Genomic DNA, 20708 nt, shown 5'->3' on the forward strand with positions numbered 1-20708 from the left:
ATTACTTAATTAAATAATTATGACAGGACACAAGAAATGTGTTGTTATAATCAATGATGATTTTTGCTAATAATAATAACTTAATAATAACTGAAATGAAAATAAAAACTAGCGTTAAATACAGGACTACGCAAAAGGTAAAAACTAAATAACAACTATTATAAGCTTGCCTGTGAACCACCGGCAGTTCAGAAATGATACACTCAATATCGGCCCGATACTCGTCAGATATCGGGAAAAATTTGAATTTAATGTCTGAAAAAGTTTAAAAACCTTTTTAAAAAATCACTGAAATGCTTCATTAAGAACAGACAATAATGCACTATGCAATAAATAATTTGTGTTACTCGTATTTAAGTGTGTATTTTAAAAGTCGACCGATACCAGTTTTTTTTAAGGCCGATAAATGATGCTGATTTTTTATTTATAAATATATATATTTATTTGTATATTTCATGTATGTATGATTATAGCCAGTATCTTTAATGAAAAATGATGTTTAAATGAAATTATTAAATACATGAAACGGCTATTTTTGGATGGAAACATTTTTTACTTTTAAGTGACTTTAAGTAAAATTTTTCAAATTTCTTCGAACAAAAATAATAACTGGCCAATGTTTACTAAAAAAATTAAAATATTGTGTGTGTGTGTGTGTTTTGTGTCTTTCGCCCTATGTCAGCTGAGATTGGCCCTCATGTGGAGGATGAAATGGTAGAAGATGGATGGATGAATGGATGAATGGATGGATGGATGTTTGAAATAAGGTATTCATTCATACGCTCACAGCGATGAAATGATGACCAAAAAATTGTTGGCAGTTTGTTTGAAAAGTCAACGAGACACAAACAATTTAGAGTGATTGATTTTTGACCGCAACATGACGGATGAATGGATGAATGCCACACATTCTTCACCATGACATCTAACAACATAAAACTGCTGTGTGTGGTGTGTGTTCTCTGGCCAGTTTTCACTATCAACAGCAGCTGCCAGTCACACCAGGGTGTCAAGCTGCTGCTGGCATTCACACACACACACACACACACACACACAAAGACCTCAAATCAATACTGACGTCCCTTGCCTCCCCCACCGCAACAGGGTGACACACACACTCACACACATTCATGGATGTGTGTCCAATTGTTTTGACCCATCACTGACAAGGCCTGAGACAGTGTCGTGCTGAGGCTGCTAACATTATGATCAAGACCGAAAACACCGTTAGCCATGTCGAGCTAAAGCTAACACTGGGAACGGGACAACGTAAAATAAAAAAAGAGAGAATTTTTATAAATAAATCGAAAAAAAATATTTGTAATTTGTAAATTTGTAAATTTTTCATGTGACTGACTGAGGGATTTATTACAAGGTGCCACAAGGGGGAGCTTGTGCACATTCAAAGCTACGCCCCCAAAAATTATGGATTTTTTTTACACATTAAAGTCAATAAAGTTTATTGAGTTCATCTGTTTGTGTAAGAAAATACACGAAAATTGGGACGAACATCGACTGGTTAACAACAACTACTACTGTTGTTGTTAGCCAGGTCTAGCTAATGCTAACACAATATAATTGTTTGCGTACATTTGTCAGTATTTGTCCACATTTTCTGAAAGCTTACCGATAAAAACAACTTTGACGTTAAAAGAAACGTTATTAGTTTCTGACAAAAATGTGATTTCCGTGAGTTTTAGAGCCAATAGAGCTGAAAGCAGATGTTAAAATTATCGCAATAATATCGTGAATCGCAATGTTCTCAGTCAGAGTTACAAAAGATTTAACTTCTGACCTAAACTGAAGTAAAGTACAAACAGAAGACCGTTTCCATTAACAAATCAAAAACACAAAAGTTATTTGTTGCTAACCAAAATGTGACGTAAAATGTATTACAATATTATCGTAAATCGCAATTTTCTTCATCAGCATACATTTTTTTGGGGGGGCCCAAATGAGGTAAAGTACACATGGAAAGCTCTGCCCATTTCTGTTGATGAAACGTAAAAATGTAAGGTAAGATTATCACAATTATATCACAAATCGCAATTATTATTGTCAATGTTTCAAGAATAAAAAGCATGACTAATGACCTAAATGCCGCTAGAGTCGAGACATTTATGACTCTAAAATAACCAAGTGTAAGGTAATAATATCGTGTATCACAATTTTTACGGTTTAGCATTACAATTTTTTTTTACCTTAAATATAACTTTGTTTTAGTCAAAATGGACTCTAAAATGATCGCAATAATATTGCGAATGTCTTCGGTAAAAAGGGAAACTGAGAGGTGAAAATTGCCACATCATGTCACATTCACACCAACTAATAACTCCGTTAGCCGGGTCAAGCTAAAGCTAACACAGGATCATAAAATTAAAGAATTTAGTTTGTGTTAAAAATAACATTTAGTAAAAATCTCCCTCCCTCACTCAGTCTGTCCTGTGTTTGTGTTTAAATACGCTTAAGCTAGCTGACACGTAAGTCTGACAGGTTTTAACCTAAAAAAAACGTGAAAATTACGTTAAATAAAAGCACATAAACAGGCCAATACATCCTCCAGAGGTCCGGGTCCTGCCCCAGCATCCTCCCCCGAATCCCCGCTCTCCACTCACCGGTACGAGGTCTGCTTCCTGAACGCCAGTCCTCGCAGTTTCTCCTCCAGACTCTCCTGCTCCATGTCGGGCAGACTGCCACTGAACGTGTCGCTGCAGCTGCCCGCGGTGGCTTCCTCCGAGCCGGCTCCGGACTCCGAGTCTCCGCCGTCGGCTCCCAGGGAGGCCAGGCGTCCGCTGAAGCCCCCCGCAGCCGGGCTGCTGCCGATGCGGTCCTTGGTTTGGGGGTCCATGCTTGCTCGGTCCTCTTGGCGCTGGACCCCCGTCTCTCTATGCTCGTCCCCCCGGGGACAGTGATGCTGGTGGCGGGGGGTGACTGTGAGGATGCGGGGGAGGAGGAGGAGGATTACTCCGCGGAGCTTTTGACCGTTGTGATTTCTTGACCGCTGACCGTCTTTCTGCTGCCGCTGCCAGGTACGGCGGCACGCGCAGCCGCCTGGACAACAAGCCGAACTGCACTCACGAGCTCCTATTCCCCAGCGACGTCAAGTTACTGACGTCAAACCGGAAGCGGGCGACTTAGAACTTCAAAGTAAAAGCCAGGCGTTTCCTTGAAATGAAATTGCAGAAGTAACTCAAAATAGCTTCTCACTATTTGTAATAAGTAGACGATTATTCGTTTTCAAACGACAAAATAAGATGATTATAATCTATTTGAGAGGTGGAATCCTAATATTTATATACATTTTGTTCTTAGACAGTAGAATAAAATGGCAAGCGTGTATTTAATATTTTATTTAATATTATTTAAAGGTCCAGAATATAATGCTTACCACATGTACTATAGGCGAGGCCCTTTTTAACCTAATAATGAACACACGTTGAAAACACTGGTTAAATTCCCTAAAAAGTCATTAATCTGTCATTTATATCTTAAAACATGTATTTCTCATATTTAGTTTACTTAAGGCATCGTTTTATTTATAAGCAAAAACATAAAACAACAGTGAACTCATATTTTAAAGGTGATCCAATAAATTAGACTTTTAATTATATGTTGCTGCTTTAAATACATTTTAAAGTCGTATTGCTAATATTTTTTTCTATATCATACTTACATATATGTGGAAATGCATGTGTATTATTATTTATTACCTTTATCTTGCTGCTGTGGCAATCTAAATTCCCCCACTGTGGCACTAATAAAGGACTGTCTTAGTTTGTCTTATTTTTTAAAAGGCTTTTATTTTCAAAAACCAGACAGGAAGTCGTGTGTTTAAATCCTCGTCAAATGACACATGAATTGTGAAAAGTGTAAGCTGCAAAGGAGGCGGTGACAATAAACACTTAACGATGTGTACATCACCACAAATGAGCCAGCCATCCATCCATACATTCATCCATCCATACATTCATCATTCATACATCCATACATACAGTATATACATACATGCATATATTCATCCATCCATTCATTCATCCATCCATCTAAATTCCCACACTTCGGCACTAATAAAGGACTGTCTATTATTTTCAAAAACCAGACAGGAAGTCATGTGTTTAAATTCCTGTGAAACGATACATGAACTGTGAAACCTCCATACATACATTCATCCATCCATCCATCCATCAATCCACCCATACATTCACCCATCCATACATTCATTCATCCAACCCAGGGGATGAGCAGGGCATTATGGGAAACTCGTCATTTCTGCAGCATCATCAGTGTGAAAGTAGGACAGAGACGGAGTGAACACACACACACACACATGCTGTCAGGATGTCGTTGTCAAACACTTGTCACACACACACACACACACACCATATGTTGTGCACTGCATGTGTCACATGTGTCATGGTTGTGATGTTCTCTCATTTACGTGTGTGTGTGTGTGTGTGTGCGTCTCACACACATCTGTCTGTCCTGTCAGCCGTCACTTTGTTGCATGCGGCCCTCGGCTTCATCAAGTCATCGTCGCTGACCTCAGGAGAACTGTTTGACCTCTGCCCTGGTTTTTTTTTTTTGTTTTCCTCCACAGAGGAGCATCTCTCCGGACTCACTGCGTCTACTGAGCATAAATAATCCCAGCAAGCACACACACACACACACAGCATGGACATTAGAGTCCAGATTCTCACAGATTATGTCATCACTGCAGTGTTGTTGTTTTTTGGCCTGTGTTTATCACTGTGATGACATTTCGGGGTCAGAGGTCAGATGAAAAAAAAGCACTGAAATGACAATTAAACTGAATTTATTGGAAAAATTTAAGGGGAAACGAAATATTTCGGAGTCACTCTCCCGCACCAAAGTCCATAGAGAAAATCATTGGAGCTGCTGCTGCCTCGTGTGGTCACTTTGTGTCACTGAGGAAAATCGGAACACTAGATTTCAAACGCCGACATAACACATTTGAACTCAGGATCAATGACTCCTGTTTGCTGTGATGTTAAAATCGTTGAATTTCTCTATGGACTTTGTTTTGAGAGGGATCGACAAACTTCACAAACGTCTGTTTCCAGTCAGATAAGAAACTGTTTTTTTGTTTCTACGCATGGACAAAGTGCAGCTACTTCCTGTCTGATGTTTTGGGGATTTTTAAATAAAAAATAAGCTTATATTTCATTTTTAACGGTTGTTCTGGCTGAGAAACAGTAAATAAATCTTTCTCTGTTACTCAGACACATTTAGTTTTTTGCATCATCACCGAAGTGACTTTGTTTCCTGTGTTACCATGACGATGAGGAACCTGCTCATCGTCAGGGACTGTCAGAGGACGAGCTGCTGTTGTTTCTGCTGTTTCTGATGCTGCTGCTGTTGCTGCTGCTGCTGTTTCTGTTGCTGCTGCTGCTGCTGCTGCTGTTGCTGTTGCTGTTTCTGTTACTGCTGCTGCTGCTGCTGCTGTTTCTGCTGCTCATCTATCCGAACTAAGATCCTTGTCGTTTATGGAGGAGATGAAGCTGCCGTGAGGAGCAGAGTCGCCGCCGTTCTAATGCAGTTTGACTTTAACTCAATTTGAAGTTGTCAGAATAAGAAAGAAATTCTTTGAAGAGAACAAGGAATTATTTTATGATCGTCATAGTTTTTAGTACTTTTTACTTCTGAACTAAATTAAATAATCTGATTGAATTAATCATTCATTTCTATTCAAATGGACGGTAAAAGTATGTACAGATTAAAAGTTAAAAATACTATATTTTATTTTGTAATATACGTATTTATACTACATTTTATATTATGTAACTCATCATATGCATCCACGTGCGTTTTTACTTTGTTTACAGATGAAGATTATCAAGATTAGCACTTCAGATTAGGATGTTAAAAGGGCATTCACAATCTCCCCCAAACTGTTGTACAGATATTTAATAACACCTGGAGCTGATCAAAGGTAAATGTCAACAACAAAGCTTTAAAAAAAGATCCCCTATCATGTGATTTTGGTTAGTAATCATCAGATTATCACAGATTATTTCGACGCAGGAAACAGAATGAGACACAAACATGGACAGAGGAGACGGGAGGCGACCGTGGATCTGCTTTTACTACGGAAAATACTTTATTTACTTGAATGCAAAAGAGTGACAGGAAGCCAAAGTCAGGCCGGGACACGGAAACAAAACAAAATACTCCACTGCGACTGTTTCAGACATCACTAACAGAGAGCAGATAATAGAAGTGTCTCTTGCTGTACAGACTAAGACAGACTACGAGGAAACTCCAATCGAGTCGACCGCAGGAGGAGAATTTTGCCACTCCGACAACAATAACTTTACTTTATACAATAAAAATATAAGAACTCGACGTGTGCAGAGAGTGAAAACTAAACTGCCTCTGGAGTCTGTTTTGGTTTCATAACAAACACACGTTAAAATAAACATTTAAGCCTCTCAAAATCCCAGAAGTCAAACGTCCAACACAGACAACAGACACAGTCACACTCTCTTATTTATGAACAACTCATATTTACAAAAAAATATATATATATGTATTTATTTTTTTATAATTTCTGTAAAGAAATCATATTTTTTTTGGTAATTGCTTTAATAAAAAAAAAAGAAAGAAAGAAGAAAATCATACAAAGTGAGTGAAAGTGTGCAAAGATAGGATTAAAGGCCAAAGGAAGTGAAATCTGTGGTTCCAACGCACTTTTTTTTTGAAAATAAATTCCCCAATCATTCGGTGATTCTGGTCGCTAATAATCAACTTTTGTAAACAATCATCACAACTGACGACTTCTCTGACGGTCGACGAGTCCTCGATTATTGAAACGACAATCGGAAAACAGAGTCGGCCAGCAGAGGGCGCTGTGAGACAGCATTGGTCCGCCCTGATGCCCAGCATTGGTCCGCCCTAATATTTCTTTTCCTTTTTTTTCTACAATTTTGGAACAATTATTACAACTACGACTTCTTTTAACGGTCGACGAGTCATTGATTATCGAGACGACAAATCGGACAACCTTAAAAAACTCGTCTAATTTGAGCGCGGACTAGAAGCGAAACAGTAGTAGTAGTTAAGTAATTACAAAGTCGTCCAGCAGAGGGCGCTGTGAGAACGTCATCATGAAAAGCAGACAATAGTGAAACATGATGTTGATTTTTGGTGATGATGAAGGATACTAGGCGGACGATCGCGACACCAAGACATCGAAAAAATTTGACGCGAAATAACGCGTAGGGAGCGATAATCGGCATTTTTTACATAATGATGAAAATTTCTCGCAATTTTGTAACAATTATGGCGACTTTTTTGACCGCCGACTCGTCATCCATCATTCAGTTCAGACAAAGTTGTCCAGCAGAGGGCAGCGTGAGCACAGGTTGGCCTGCAGCCATGCTTAGAAGAAGGCAACAATGACGTCGTGTGATAATGTTTCGCGATAGCGTCGGAGGCGCCGAGTGGACAATTGCGACAATAAAACATCGGAAATGTCTGACACAATTTTGTGAGGAATATATAACAGTTTTCTACTAATTCGCAATTTTTTTACCTAACAATTTTGTAATGATTATCAGTCAAATGCATATTTTTTAGCTAAAAACCAAATTTACATAAATAAACTAATATATTGTCCCCTAATTTCCTTATTTATCATTCCAGAGATAAAATCTCACAAGATGGAGTCCTAACACATCAAATCTGAGCGTGTTTTTTTGTAATAAATAATCAAAAAAAATCAACAGTTTCAGAGTAAACGCTCGACACACGTGGATGTTTACAGGCGCGTCGGCGCGTACGTGAAATGATATTTGATCGTCTCCTGCATCGTAACACTTTTCTCTCATTCTTTCCCTTTTTAAACAACATCAAATATTCATTTTCAGGGAACTTTTCTAAACGAGCGCGGGAACAAATATGAGCACGATAATAAAAATAAAAAAAATAAAAACAGTATGTACACAAAACAAAAGTATCAAAATGTAATATACGCATTACTGGAACAGAATTAGAAAATATTTAATATTAAAAGACGCACAAACTACAAAAAGAGAATCTATAAATACAGAGGTCGTCGTCAGTGTCCTGTAAAAAGCCTCACTTTTCATATTTTAAGACACTTTGCATCGGAATGAACGCCAATTCTTTGAAGCAGTGTTTCTTTTTTCACGCCGGGTCAAATACGACTAAAGACGAGAGTCAGTGCAACTTTTACTTCAGACATAAAAGCAACCAGTGCTTTTTCTCCCTCATATTCTTTATCCTATTATCATTATTATAATTATTATTATTATTGTTACAGTGTATGTGATGATCTTAAACAAACTGTAGGAGGACAAGGAGGACGAGGGTTTGTCCAGGACACTGAACCATGCTCCAAATTAGGAGGAGGAAGGAGGTGGGAGGGGTTGAGGGGGACGTTGATGTCAAACCTCACGAGGTTTCGTTGACCGTCCTCTCCAGCTCTATCACTTTACTGCTGCTCTGGTTCGTCCACGGGTCCACAGACCTGACAGAAGACAAAAAACGGTGGTTTTCAAACGTGTAGTGAACGACAAGTTAATGTAGTTCAGGCTAGCATTAGCTGTCGTCTGTCTGACAGTAGCTAATGAGCTACGTAACAGTGTGGTGCCGTGTTTACAAGATTTAAAAATTGTGATAGGAGAATGTCTTTTAAATTGTGATGTTTTTGCAAAGGTTTTTTTAAAAAAAAGTGAAATTTAAATGTTTAGTGAACAAAAAGTTAATGTAGTTCAGGCTAGCATTAGCTGTCGTCTGTCTGATAGTAGCTAATGAGCTACGTAACAGTGTGGTGCCGTGTTCACAAGATTTAAAAATTGTGATGTTTTTGCAAATGTTTTTTAAAAAAAAAGTGAAATTTAAATGTTTAGTGAACAACAAGTTAATGTAGTTCAGGCTAGCATAAGCTGTCGTCTGTCTGATAGTAGCTAATGAGCTATGTAAGAGTGTGGTGCCATGTTTACAAGATTTAAAAATTGTGATAGGAGAATTTCTTTTAAATTGTGATGTTTTTGCAAATGTTTTTTTAAAAAAAGTGAAATTTAAATGTTTAGTGAACAACAAGTTAATGTAGTTCAGGCTAGCATTAGCTGTCGTCTGTCTGATAGTAGCTAATGAGCTACGTAACAGTGTGGTGCCGTGTTTACAAGATTCTAAAATTGTGATCAAAGATTTTCTGAATGTTTACAAGTTGTGATGTTTTTGCGAATGTTTTCCAAAAAAGGGTAAAATTTAAAGGCTTAGTGGAAGAAAAGTTAACGCTAACGACTTTAGAATAATTGACTTACACCATTTATTGAGTTAAGTTAAAAATAAGTTAAAGTTATCTAACAGATTAGTTGCATCGATGTTACCTAGCAATAGTGTTTTTACGATTTTACCTATTTACATATTCCCCTAAACAGTCTCCTTTGTTTGGAATCTGAACGTGTTAATAAAGTTATTTGAATGTGTATTCATTCAATTGAAAGTGTACCTGTGCAGGTCGAGAAGCAGGTTCTCTGGCGTTTGCGTGTGATTGCTTTTACTCCGGAAAGGTGGGTGTGTCTCCACCCTGTCTGGCTCCGCCCCCAGCTTCTGTTGCTCCGAGTGACGCCACGCCGCCATGACGACGGCGGGCGTGTCCTCCCACTGGTCGGGATATTCGCCGCCGAGACCGAGCAGGTGTGGCTGCTCATCCTCGAAGGTGGAAAGGAGGTTTCTCGACTTCACTGAGAGAAGAAAAATTAAGAGAAACGTGGATTTTTATTTCAAATAAAAGGCTTCATAACAATGTCGGTGTGTGTGTGTAGAGGATATAAGGAAAGGTCAGCCCCTCTAATCAATCTCTGTGGCCATAATTGCAGCTCCGTAGGTGGAATCTGATTATTGTCAATGTTATAATGGACGTCCACAGTTTTACTGCTGGGAACTGATGAGTCATAACAAAGGAAACAGCAGGACCATATTAAAGGCGACTCTAATTGTGTGCGTGTTTTGCTATAAAGCGTCACTCTTTGCCTGCCAGATTTATGGAAATAAACGTGTAAATTCATATGAATATCAGTGTCAGTTTCAAGATATTGACCCAAATTTTAGGCACTAAGTGAAAATGGGCATAAATTGGCACAGAAATTAGAAGTGGCAAAAATTTGAAGGTGAAACCCGGTAGGTAGGACAAAGCTGAAACCAAGTTGTGCCAAATTTCCTGAAAATTGGTGGAGACGTGTCACGAACAGAAAAAGACGAACAAAAAAGTCCATTGTGACCATGGCCTCAAATCAACAGGAATACAAAATTCAAAAGGGCGTGGCCACAACAACCATCGGAATTTTGGCAAATTTCGACCGTTTGCCCACAAAACAGGAAGTGTCCTGTAACTTTGCCGTACATTGACCGATCTGCTCGAAACTTCTTACTTGACACAAGAGACTGACTGTGAACACGTCTACGAACATAACCTTGTTTCAGTGTATTTTAGTTTCATGCTTTAGTTGTTGTGAATGACAGGAAAATGCTAGAAGATGAGCAACATTAAAAAAAGTAGATGTAGTATACAGTGTTTTGTCACTTAAGATAATTAATTTAGTAAAGCTTATTCTCTGCTGCCCCATACAGCTTCAAGAAAGAATTATTGACACTCATTTTTTTTATCATTATTGTTCTTGTCTATGCAGATGATAAACCTCTATTTATAATCACCGCAATCACTCTAAAATGATTAAGTATTTTTAAGATAAAGTTATTTAAGTAATATGCTGAAAATGATATCGCAATATACAAGGCATAATATCACAATTAGGGCTGCAACTAACTATTTTCATAATCGATTAATCTGTATTAACCCAGTACTTTTTTGGTCTATAAAATGTTGAAAAAGGTTGAATTATGATGTTCTCCAATGTCTTGTTTTTGTCCACAAACTAAAACTATTCAGTTTTAATGATTTGTTCTTTAAAAAAATCCCATTTAAGAAGCTGGAAAACCAGAGAACTCCCTTTAGTTGTTGTAAAAAACACTCGAATTGATGAATCAATTATCAAAATACTTGATAATTAACTTGGTAATCGATTACCCAAAACCCAGGTAAATGTATTATTTATTATGTATATTATAAGTGTGTGTATAAATGTGTGTGTCTGTGTACCTGTCGCTGTGTATGACTCTTTGACAGACAGCTGTTTGGACGCGAGGCCCGTTTCAGTGAGTGTGGAGCACGGACTCAGACTGGAGGGATAAAAACTGCCCAGAAACAGCGCAAAGCACAACACCACCACCTACAGGTGAAGGTGGAGAACAGAGGGGGGAAAAAAGACAGGGTATAATAAATGATGAGTCACACACAAAGTCCACACTCTGAGCTGCTAATGTGCAGATAAATAATGGGGGCAAATGTTAACACACACACACACACACACACACACACACAGAATAAAGTACCATTAAGCACGATGACGTCTGGGTTCCTGCCACTCTGCAGGACTTGTGGACTTTTCCTGCCACCAACGCCTGAAGAGACTGCAACTGCTGCAGCAGAGACCTGCACAACACACACACACGCACACATAATTTAATACACACAGGGAAATATTTTGATAATTGACTAAAAACAAGTTCCATTTTTAGCTTTTTCAATCAGAATAATAAAACCAAATGTTAATAATTGACTGAGGTTTTTTTTTTTTATTTTATGAGCCAAACAACAAGTCTATTATGAAAATAATAGTATTGGTTACAGCGCTTTTATATATACACACACGATCCAATAACATGTTATTAAAGTTTTTTGTAAAAAAAAAAAAGAAAAAGCTAATTATGTGGTGTCTGTTCGTTCAGTGTTAATGTCTCTTATTCAGCGTTTGTTCAGATTTGTTCTGCCGTTCGCTTCATTAGAGAGAGAGAGAGTGCAGGTGCAGCACACACACACACTTACACATAACCGCTTCATTTAACTTTTCGACAGCAGCACTCGAGCCAAAGACACTTTAACCCCTAAGTGCAAAGAAGACCAGAAACAGCTGTGGTTCTAGTCAAGTCAGCCAAACTGGCACTAAGTGGGTTTAATACACACAAATAAACTTGTTTTCATATCTTCGTGAAGACACATCATAGATATAATGCATTCCCTAGCCCCTTACCCTAACCTCAACCATCACAACTCAGTGCCTTACCCTCACCCTAACCTTAAAACCAAGTTAAAAAAAGGGCATTTTCACATTTTGTTGTCCCAAGAATATAAATACAAACACACACACACACACTCATTTCTCTAACATTATGAAGACGCTCATAAACAAACAAATTCTTTTGCCCCTGATCCTACCTTTAAAGTTAAACTTCTATGGCTTTATCCTCCACATAAGCTTCCAAAACAGTTCATTTCAACTTCCAGTTAACTTACATGGAATCTGATTTGGACTTTTAACTACTCACAACTAAAGAAAACCCATGATGAATCAACAAATAATCCAAAATATTAGCTACTAAGTTAGCTAAAACTATAACCGTTGTTAGTTTTTAGTTTCTAGCTCTAGCATTAGAGATTAACTGTATTGATACAGTAGTGGTGTCTTAATTAAGTGGCAAGTGGTTACTAGCTTTGAGCTACTAGCTACAGCGTTAATGGTTAACTAAGGTATATTAGTGGTATATTTGTATATAAGTGGTTAACTATAGCTAGCTTTAGCAACTACCTATTGAATTAGTGGTTAATTATATTACTGGTACAGTATTGGTATATTGTATAGTTGGTTCGTGGTTAACTATGCCTAGCTTTGGCTGCTAGCTGAATCACAAGTGGTTAACTATATTAGTGGTATAATTGTATATAAGTGGTTAGTGATTAACTATAGCTTGCTTTGGCTACTAACTATATCATAAGTGGTTAACTATATTAGTGCTTAACTATAGCTAGCTTTAGCAACTACCTATTGAATTAGTGGTTAATTATATTACTGGTACAGTATTGGTATATTGTATAGTTGGTTCGTGGTTAACTATGCCTAGCTTTGGCTGCTAGCTGAATCACAAGTGGTTAACTATATTAGTGGTATAATTGTATATAAGTGGTTAGTGATTAACTATAGCTAGCTTTGGCTACTAACTATATCATAAGTGGTTAACTATATTAGTGGTTAACTATAGCTAGCTTTGGCTACTAGCTATATAAGTGGTTAATTATATTTGTGGTAAACTATGTTAGTGGTTAACTATAGCTAGCTAATTCTAGCTTTAGCTGCTAGGTATATCATTAGTGGTTAAAAGACAGTGTAGGACTATTTTATTAAAGGTTAATGGTTAACCATTAATGCTCAAATGGGAATATTAAGATTGTTCCTGAAAAAAAATTAATTAGCATATAGAACAGTTAAAAATAGAACCCTTACATTGCTACCATTATGATTTGCTAACTGCAGAGTGTCAAATTTAAATTTAATTTGAAAACAATGAAATGCTCAGCGCTAATAAACACACACACACACAGAGACACACACTTGAGTGTTTTACATGAAAATAGCCTCATGGCTATTCATGCGTGCAGGATTGTGGCCGAACAGATGTGAGCAGAGAGACGCGAATTCATCCACATTTGCAAATAACAAAATCCAGTCTGCGTCTGTTGCCGCGCTGCTGCTCTCAGCTGCACCAGGTGTAATAAAAACAAATGACTTCACAGTCGCGGCACAAGAAGAGGGAACCGAAACCTATCAGTGGACAAACTGAACAACGTGTGAACGATGCACCAAAAGCCCTTCAAGGTCACGAGAATCGGTTGTCAAAGCTGCAGCGTGATCAACAACAGCAGTGTAATGTGATTACCGGCGAAAATATGAGCAACATGAGGGCAACAAAATAAATCACACAGCAAAGACACTTAATAGTGTTTAGTGATGTCTCATGGGTTTTTTTTCTGCTTTAAATCAAGACAAATAATGTTTATTTTCCAAGAAACAAACGCATTGTTTATGTATTTGTGCACAGATTATCATCTTTACAGCACATATGACACGTTGGAAGAAAGTGAAACACCAATAATAACACCAATATACATCTGAAATGTTATCAAATCAATTTTAAAAAGTATTGAATACTGTGAGTAAACTGTGACTGCATCATTCTTACTTGTTTGTGCTCTCCAGAGATTCCACTTTCATGCGCAGTTCGCCGTTTTCGTTGGAGCAGTTCTCCACCCTGTGGTCAGACAGAAGAACTGCAGGGTCAGTTTCTCCACACAGTGTAAAAGTAAGTCATAATTTAACTTTCGCGACTAAATAATGACTTTTTAATAGGCTGTAATAATTTCCAAAAATAATAACACAATTATTTATTACTAAATAATATTTTAACACATTTTTTGAACACATGTACATTATTAATTGCCTGTAAAACTCTATTTTATGTGATATAAATGTGTATAATGTGAGTTTGACCCTTGACACGACAGGACGAGAAATTGGTACGTTACTCGTACAATTACAAATAAATAAACACAATAAGAAACAAACAAACAAACAGAAAAAAAATTATTTACAGGAAATAAAACTGAGAAATTGCTGAATTGAAGTGTGTGTGTAAACTCACTTCTTCTCCAGAGTGTCCATGTACTCTTTCTTCTTCCTGCGACTCTCCTGAGCTGAAATCTGAGCCAAGAAAGAACATAATTAGAAAAAGAAGTCAAATTTGACAAACAAATAGTGATATTTGGAGCTGCTGCTGAGATTAATATTCGAATTTAAGAGTCTATTTTCCTAAAACTGAAAACACATAAAACAGGTGGAGGAAAAAACAACCTGGAAAATATATCAACAACATAATAACAAAAAAGTAAAAAGTAAAGGGTGAATTTATCATATTTATGACTATACGTTACATTTTAATGACGATGTTGAGAATGTGAAATGTCATTATTATTGTGCTGAGTCAGCGTCCACACTGTTGTTTTCAAGTTTTCTGTTTCAATCTCTACCAATTTTCCTCATTCATGTGTGAAGAAGACGTTCGTTTGTGTCCGTGAACAGCTTTGTCAAAATTCCAAGTCGCGGTTTTTAAATATCTGACTAAAAAAGCTAATTTTCTGTCCACTGTTTTCTTTCAACAAATGAAAAGGAAAATCTGGACGTCGGGAAGGTTCTTTTCACCTTGTTCTTGATTTTCCTGCGGATCTTCTTCAGCGCCTTCTCCTCGGCTTTGGTGAGCGGCAGTTTGGTGGGGACGGGGTAACCCTCGGCCACCAGCGTGCGGCGCTCCTCCTCGGTGAGAATCAGCGGTCCAGAACCCTGCAGCTTCTACACAAACAAATCAATAAACAAAAAACATAAATGATTCATTCACAAGGGATGAACGAGTTCACCTCGGATGTCAGATACCGGGGTCAACACTCACATGGGGAGCGGTGAGCAGAGGGGAGTTGGACAGGGAGGAGGAGCCGGAGCGCGGCGCCACCTTCTGGGAAGGAGAAGGGCTGGTGGGGGAGGTGGGGCATGAGAGAGTGAGCGGGGCGTGGACGGGACTCTGGCTGCCCTCCGAGTCGCTGCCGTGGGAACTGGGAGGAGTGGGAGGCATCTGCAGAGACTCCAGACCTGAAAACACACACAGAAAACAACACATTTCATTTTGGATTAAACGTTTATTTCTGTCTGTTTTTCATCATTTCAGACTATAATATAGTTTAGACAAAAAACAAACACTTTATTTTGAAATAGTGTGCAATCGCATAATGAATATCTTTATTGCAACATCAAGACATAATTATTGTAAGACCTGTACAACTGAACAGTTTTTTTTAATTTTCCCACTGTTGAATGTCTTCCACTTGACCCGCCCCCTCCTGACCAGACTAGAAGGTCATTGACCCCCAGGGTCATTTTGAGTTTGAGGACCCTGGATTTAATGTCTACTGTGAGTCTGCAGTGTGAGCCAGTGGCCAGCAGGGGGCCTCAGAGCTTCATTGAGAACAAAAAAAACAAAAGGCATTTTTCTGACCTTTGGGCGAAAAATTGAGGAACTGATCGACTTCATGTGGCTCCAGTTTAATCTGAGGGATGAGATTCTCCTCTTTAATCTGCATGAACACGAGAAAGACGAGAAATTAGGTCATAAATGGTAAAATAATGTCCAGTTTTCTTTGTTTCGAGTGTCTAGTGTCTCACCTTTATGCCTTTGCTCTGGTTGTTGCTGCTGCTGACGATGCTCTGAGCAGCAGCAGGAGGAGCAGCAGGAGGAGGAACAGCAGCAGCAGCTGCAGGTGCAACAGCAGGAGGAGCAGGAGGAGCAGCAGCAGCAGGGGCCACAGTTGCGACTTTGGCTGCTTGGGGCCTGTTGTGTGAGGCCAGAGAGAGAGCGAGGCTGGGGAGCAGTGAGGGAGTCTCACACAGGAGGCTGTCGATGGTGTCGTCCTGCTCCATCGGCCACTCGCCGTCAGACTCTGCTGCAGGAAAGACAACATGGACGTCACTCTACATCTTCATCTGAACGTTCTTCTTATTAATCATATATATTTTGTTTTCAGGGACTTATTTGAGTGTTTGTTTTATGATATTTTTTATGTGATGTTTCTGACTCACCTGCTTCACTGCCGTGTTCTCCGGTCAGGTGCGACAGGGGCGACTGTGGTCGGCTGTCGCCGCACAGCGAGTAGCTGTGCTCGGCCGTGATGTGAGGGGGCAGAGGGGAGGACGGGGACAGGTCGTCTCCGTCCTCCTCGCCCTCCATGGCCTCCACGCCGTCCCTCACGCCGGACAGGAAGGGGTCGCTGAGCAGCTGACCCAGCAGAGCGTCCTGGGAGAGGTCATCGAGGAGCTCGGAGAAATGCTGCACACGGGAGGAAAAAAAAACAATAACACAGATATCATCAGATTAATTCCATCAAAGATGAAGCCACGTGCTGGAGGAGACAGAGAAAATCAAGTTACCACACTGTTATGAACAGCTAAAGAGAGCTGTCGCCTTTAAATAAACATGAAATAAATCAATTATTGTTGTAGATAGTTCATAATTTAACTGTTATGAGTAAAATATTTCAATAAGAGCACCCCCTGATGTTGTAATTTCAGGTTTACACCTTGTTTATGATTCAAGATGGCTACTGCTAGCACAAAGGTGTCGTTTTTTTACTCTTTTTGTGTCAAATTTCATTTCATTTTAGTCCTACACACACAACACTAACACTGTTGCTTCAGTGATTTTATGAATAAAATACCGAATTACGTGTTTTATCAGTTAAACTGGAGTTTAATTGGACGACAGTAGCTTGCTAGCTAGCGAACCTAGCTATCATGCTAACGTTTTAACTGGACTTAAACTGGAAGTCAATTTGAGTGTGACATCATTTCCATACGTTTTAAATAAAGGGAATGATTTGTTTACCCGTTCAATGTGATTTTAGATGTTAAAACATTATTAAAAATTGGGTTAAAAACGTTAGGGAAATACTTTGTACCTAATAAAGTGGCAGCTGAGTGTCATCCAGACTAATTAGAAGCTGTAAAATTTAAATTCTTTTCAGTTGCACCCCCTCAACTTTCCTGCTGTGGGAAACACTGTGTCTCTCTCTGAGGACAGACGTCCCCCACTTAATCAGTGTTTGTCTGAGTGATTCTCAGTGAGGTGAGACATTTATGAAACACATGCAGGACTCAACAGACAAAGCCCTTAAATGTCCTCTTTCATCCCCCCATCTCTCCACCGCCGCCACCACCCTGTCTTCACCACATTCTTCCTTCTTCTTTCTATATTATTATAATTCATTCTTCCCTGTGATTTTTCTGTCGACAAACGTTCAAGTGTTGTGACTGCGACGAACAAAAAGGAAGCTGTGAAGTGAAGCGAAGACATGGTGGTGATAACACACTGACACACTTCCTCCTTCTGTCGGTCTGTCTTTGTGTATACTTATATATATATATATATATATATATATATACATGTATATTTAGCATTTTCTGGAATAAAACCTGGTCCTAATGAGGCAGAACCTCATTTTCTGATGAACATGTTTAAGTTTAAGGCCTTTTTTAGTCCTGAGAAGAATAGTTGCGTGTGTGTTCCAGGCATTAATCATGTTGTGGGGACCTGAATCTCACATTGTGGGGACTTAATTATTACATTTAGGGTGGGACAGTAGTAGTTATGGTTAAGGTAAGTCTCCAGGAAGTCAGTGTACGTCAATGTAATGTCCTTTGGAGTCATGGAAGTGTGCTTTCTTCTTGTCACATCTTTAGGACATAAACACTGACCTTGTCAGGACCAGTAGTCCTCAAGGAGACCAAAACCTGGTCCTACTGGTTAAGTTTAGGGTTAAGATTTGAATTTACGGTAAGGGTTAGACATTAACTGGTTATGATTAAGGCTAGGGATAAGTCTTTGTTTAGGTTGTAGTAGGTTGTTTCTAAGTGTGTGTGTGTGTGTGTGTAGTAAACACAGCTGGATCACCTAACATGAAACCTGTGGTTCAACTCTTTCATCTCTCAGCATTTTGTGCAAATCTCCAGGTCCAAGGGTGGCAGAAACTGAATAAATGTATGTTTATATGAGTGGAAAATCACTTTAAAATAAAAAAAAAAGAGTCTAATTTTCATAGGTTATGGTCGAGTTAACTCTGACATGAATTAAAATGTATATTGAATGGGAAAAGAGACGTCTTTTGACCCAGAAAAGTCACATTGGTGTCAACGTTTGTAATTTGGACTTGTAGAAAGTGAATTACAGATGTCTTAAACACACAGTTATTACGTTAGTTAAATGTGTGTTTCCAGCTCTTTGTCCTCAGTTGAACTGCAGCAGTGGCATGTGAGAGAATTTCTGATGTAACTTTGCATCAAGCTGCCGGGCAGAGAGAAGAAAACCCTCAGTGTGTCCAATGGAAATGCGAGACATGCTCGGCCGAGTCTGGTGCTCGGCCAGCGATTACACACATGTGGAGGAGTTTGTCGAGGATAAAGACAAAAGAAGAGGAGGAGGAGGAGGACGAGGAGGAGATGGAGGGCAGAAATTCTATAGTTTAGTTACACAAACAAACAAAAGACGACAAGAAGGAGAAGAAGAGATGAGAAAGTGAGAGTGATATTAAGATGGAGGAAGAGGGAACGATGGACGCCAAACATGTGGCTTCAATTACACACACACACACACACACACAAATATGGCCTTTTAGGGCAGAACACACTGACAGGAGTGTGTGTGTGTGTGTGTGAGATGCAAACACTGCCAGCACACTGTGAATCCACTGAGTGTGTGTGTGTGTGGGGCAGAGGCAAATATTTACACACTGATCCAGCAGTGGGTCCATCACTGTGTCACTGTGATATAAATGTCGTAATAATTCCTTTAAATCCTCGTGTCACCAAAAAAATCCAATTTCTGGGAAAAAAAAACATTTGCACTGATTTATAACTTTCTGAGGGAAGCTTCTACTGTTGTAAAGTTGTTGTATTTTTATTTTAAACAGCTACACATTCGCAATAATCTGTGTTTTGAAAGCTTTTGGTTTCGTGAACAAATAATCCGTAAAATAATCCGTGCAGGAAATAGAATATTCAGCACTATGAGGCTTTTTTGTGTCTGGCTTTAAATGACCATTCGTTTAATCTTGTTTTTTTGGGGTTGTAATGAAAGTAAAACCCATTATTTGGTCGACGCTGTAGTAAACTTTATTTATATAGCACTTTTCCTACGAGGCAATTCCAAGTGCTTCACAGGATATAAAAAACATAATCAAGGGAAATGTCTGGTTTTATGCATTAAAACAGTGAATACGTGAGGAAAAAGAAAGAATATTGGCAAATACTTGTATTGTTTTGTTTTCAATAAAAAACGAGTGAATCACTGAAAATCTCTTTTAGTTTAGAGGCTGAACGTTTCCTGTTTCATCTATAAACTGAAAATCAACTGATAAAAGGCTTCAATGTTTAATTCCAGCCCGGAGAAAAACGGAAAAAACACGGGAGAGGGAGACAGAAGAAACAGGGCGTAGTTTTTAAACTGGAGGAGTAAATTACACACAAGAACCACATGTAAAAGTACCAAAAGTACGCCTCAGTTCTTTGTGGCTTTCGACTCGTGGGTTTATGTGACCTTTGACACCGCCCACTTTCACCCCACAGTGTCTCTGATTCTGGAGTCACTTTAAAAAAAAAAAAAAAAAAATTAAATAAATAGAAGACTTTGGCCGAACACGAGGAGACATTTAAGCTGATCCTCACAAACTTTAAGGCCTTTTTTTAGGGTTAAGACTTACTTTTAGGGAATAGAATTGGTTTAAAGTAAGGATTAGATTAAGGGTAAGGGTTGGGCTTTTAGTTGTGATGGTTACAATTAAGTTAAGGGGATAAGGAACACCTTATGTGAGTGTCTGTGTACAGTGTGTGTGTGTGTTTGTATATTAAAGGGCAGGACGGTCGTTTGCTGCTGTAGAGTCAGTCACCAGCTGGGTGTAACTCACACACACACACACAGAAACGTCTTTGTCCTCCTTCAGCTCCACAGTGACGTGTGATTCAGAAGTCGACTGTAACGAGAGACTCTCCAGCTGGAAAACAGAGCGCAGGGAGCTCAATGGGGGGAAACTGGGAATGTGAACTGGAACTGGGGCAAAAAGAACACAAGTAGGACTAAGTACTGGGAGGCTGGGGGGGTTCAATCCCCGGCTCCTTTAGCAGCCGAGACGCACCAAACTAGGGCAGGGAATCTTCAGGTAGCTCACGATTCCTTTC

The 20708-nt window shown here is 38.9% G+C and overlaps 2 protein-coding genes across 7 annotated transcripts in view; both read right to left on the bottom strand.

Moving 5' to 3' along the window:
• The window catches only part of dgki (diacylglycerol kinase, iota), a 52265-nt gene extending 49198 nt beyond the window's left edge, over positions 1–3067 (bottom strand). For all 5 annotated transcript variants that reach the window (XM_058624811.1, XM_058624813.1, XM_058624810.1 and 2 more), the window contains exon 1: positions 2616–3067. In XM_058624811.1, coding sequence (XP_058480794.1) covers positions 2616–2848 — 233 coding nt within the window. In that variant the 5' untranslated portion in view covers positions 2849–3067. The remainder of the gene's footprint in view (positions 1–2615) is intronic.
• Positions 3068–6903: 3836 nt separating this feature from the next.
• creb3l2 (cAMP responsive element binding protein 3-like 2) overlaps positions 6904–20708 on the bottom strand; it is a 30489-nt gene continuing 16684 nt past the window's right edge. Inside the window, exons 2-12 of one of the 2 annotated variants that reach the window (XM_058624826.1) lie at positions 16563–16809; positions 16149–16423; positions 15982–16060; positions 15382–15578; positions 15138–15284; positions 14581–14639; positions 14122–14190; positions 11440–11539; positions 11147–11276; positions 9497–9731; positions 6904–8509 (exon numbers count right to left, since the gene is read on the bottom strand). In XM_058624826.1, the coding sequence (XP_058480809.1) occupies positions 8434–8509; positions 9497–9731; positions 11147–11276; positions 11440–11539; positions 14122–14190; positions 14581–14639; positions 15138–15284; positions 15382–15578; positions 15982–16060; positions 16149–16423; positions 16563–16809 (1614 nt within the window). In that variant the 3' untranslated portion in view covers positions 6904–8433. Of the gene's footprint in view, positions 8510–9496; positions 9732–11146; positions 11277–11439; positions 11540–14121; positions 14191–14580; positions 14640–15137; positions 15285–15381; positions 15579–15981; positions 16061–16148; positions 16427–16562; positions 16810–20708 lie in introns of both variants that reach the window. The other variant, XM_058624825.1, reaches the window with a different exon arrangement.

The sequence above is a fragment of the Solea solea genome, chromosome 3 (genome assembly GCF_958295425.1).
Source record: "Solea solea chromosome 3, fSolSol10.1, whole genome shotgun sequence".
NCBI lineage: Eukaryota > Metazoa > Chordata > Actinopteri > Pleuronectiformes > Soleidae > Solea > Solea solea.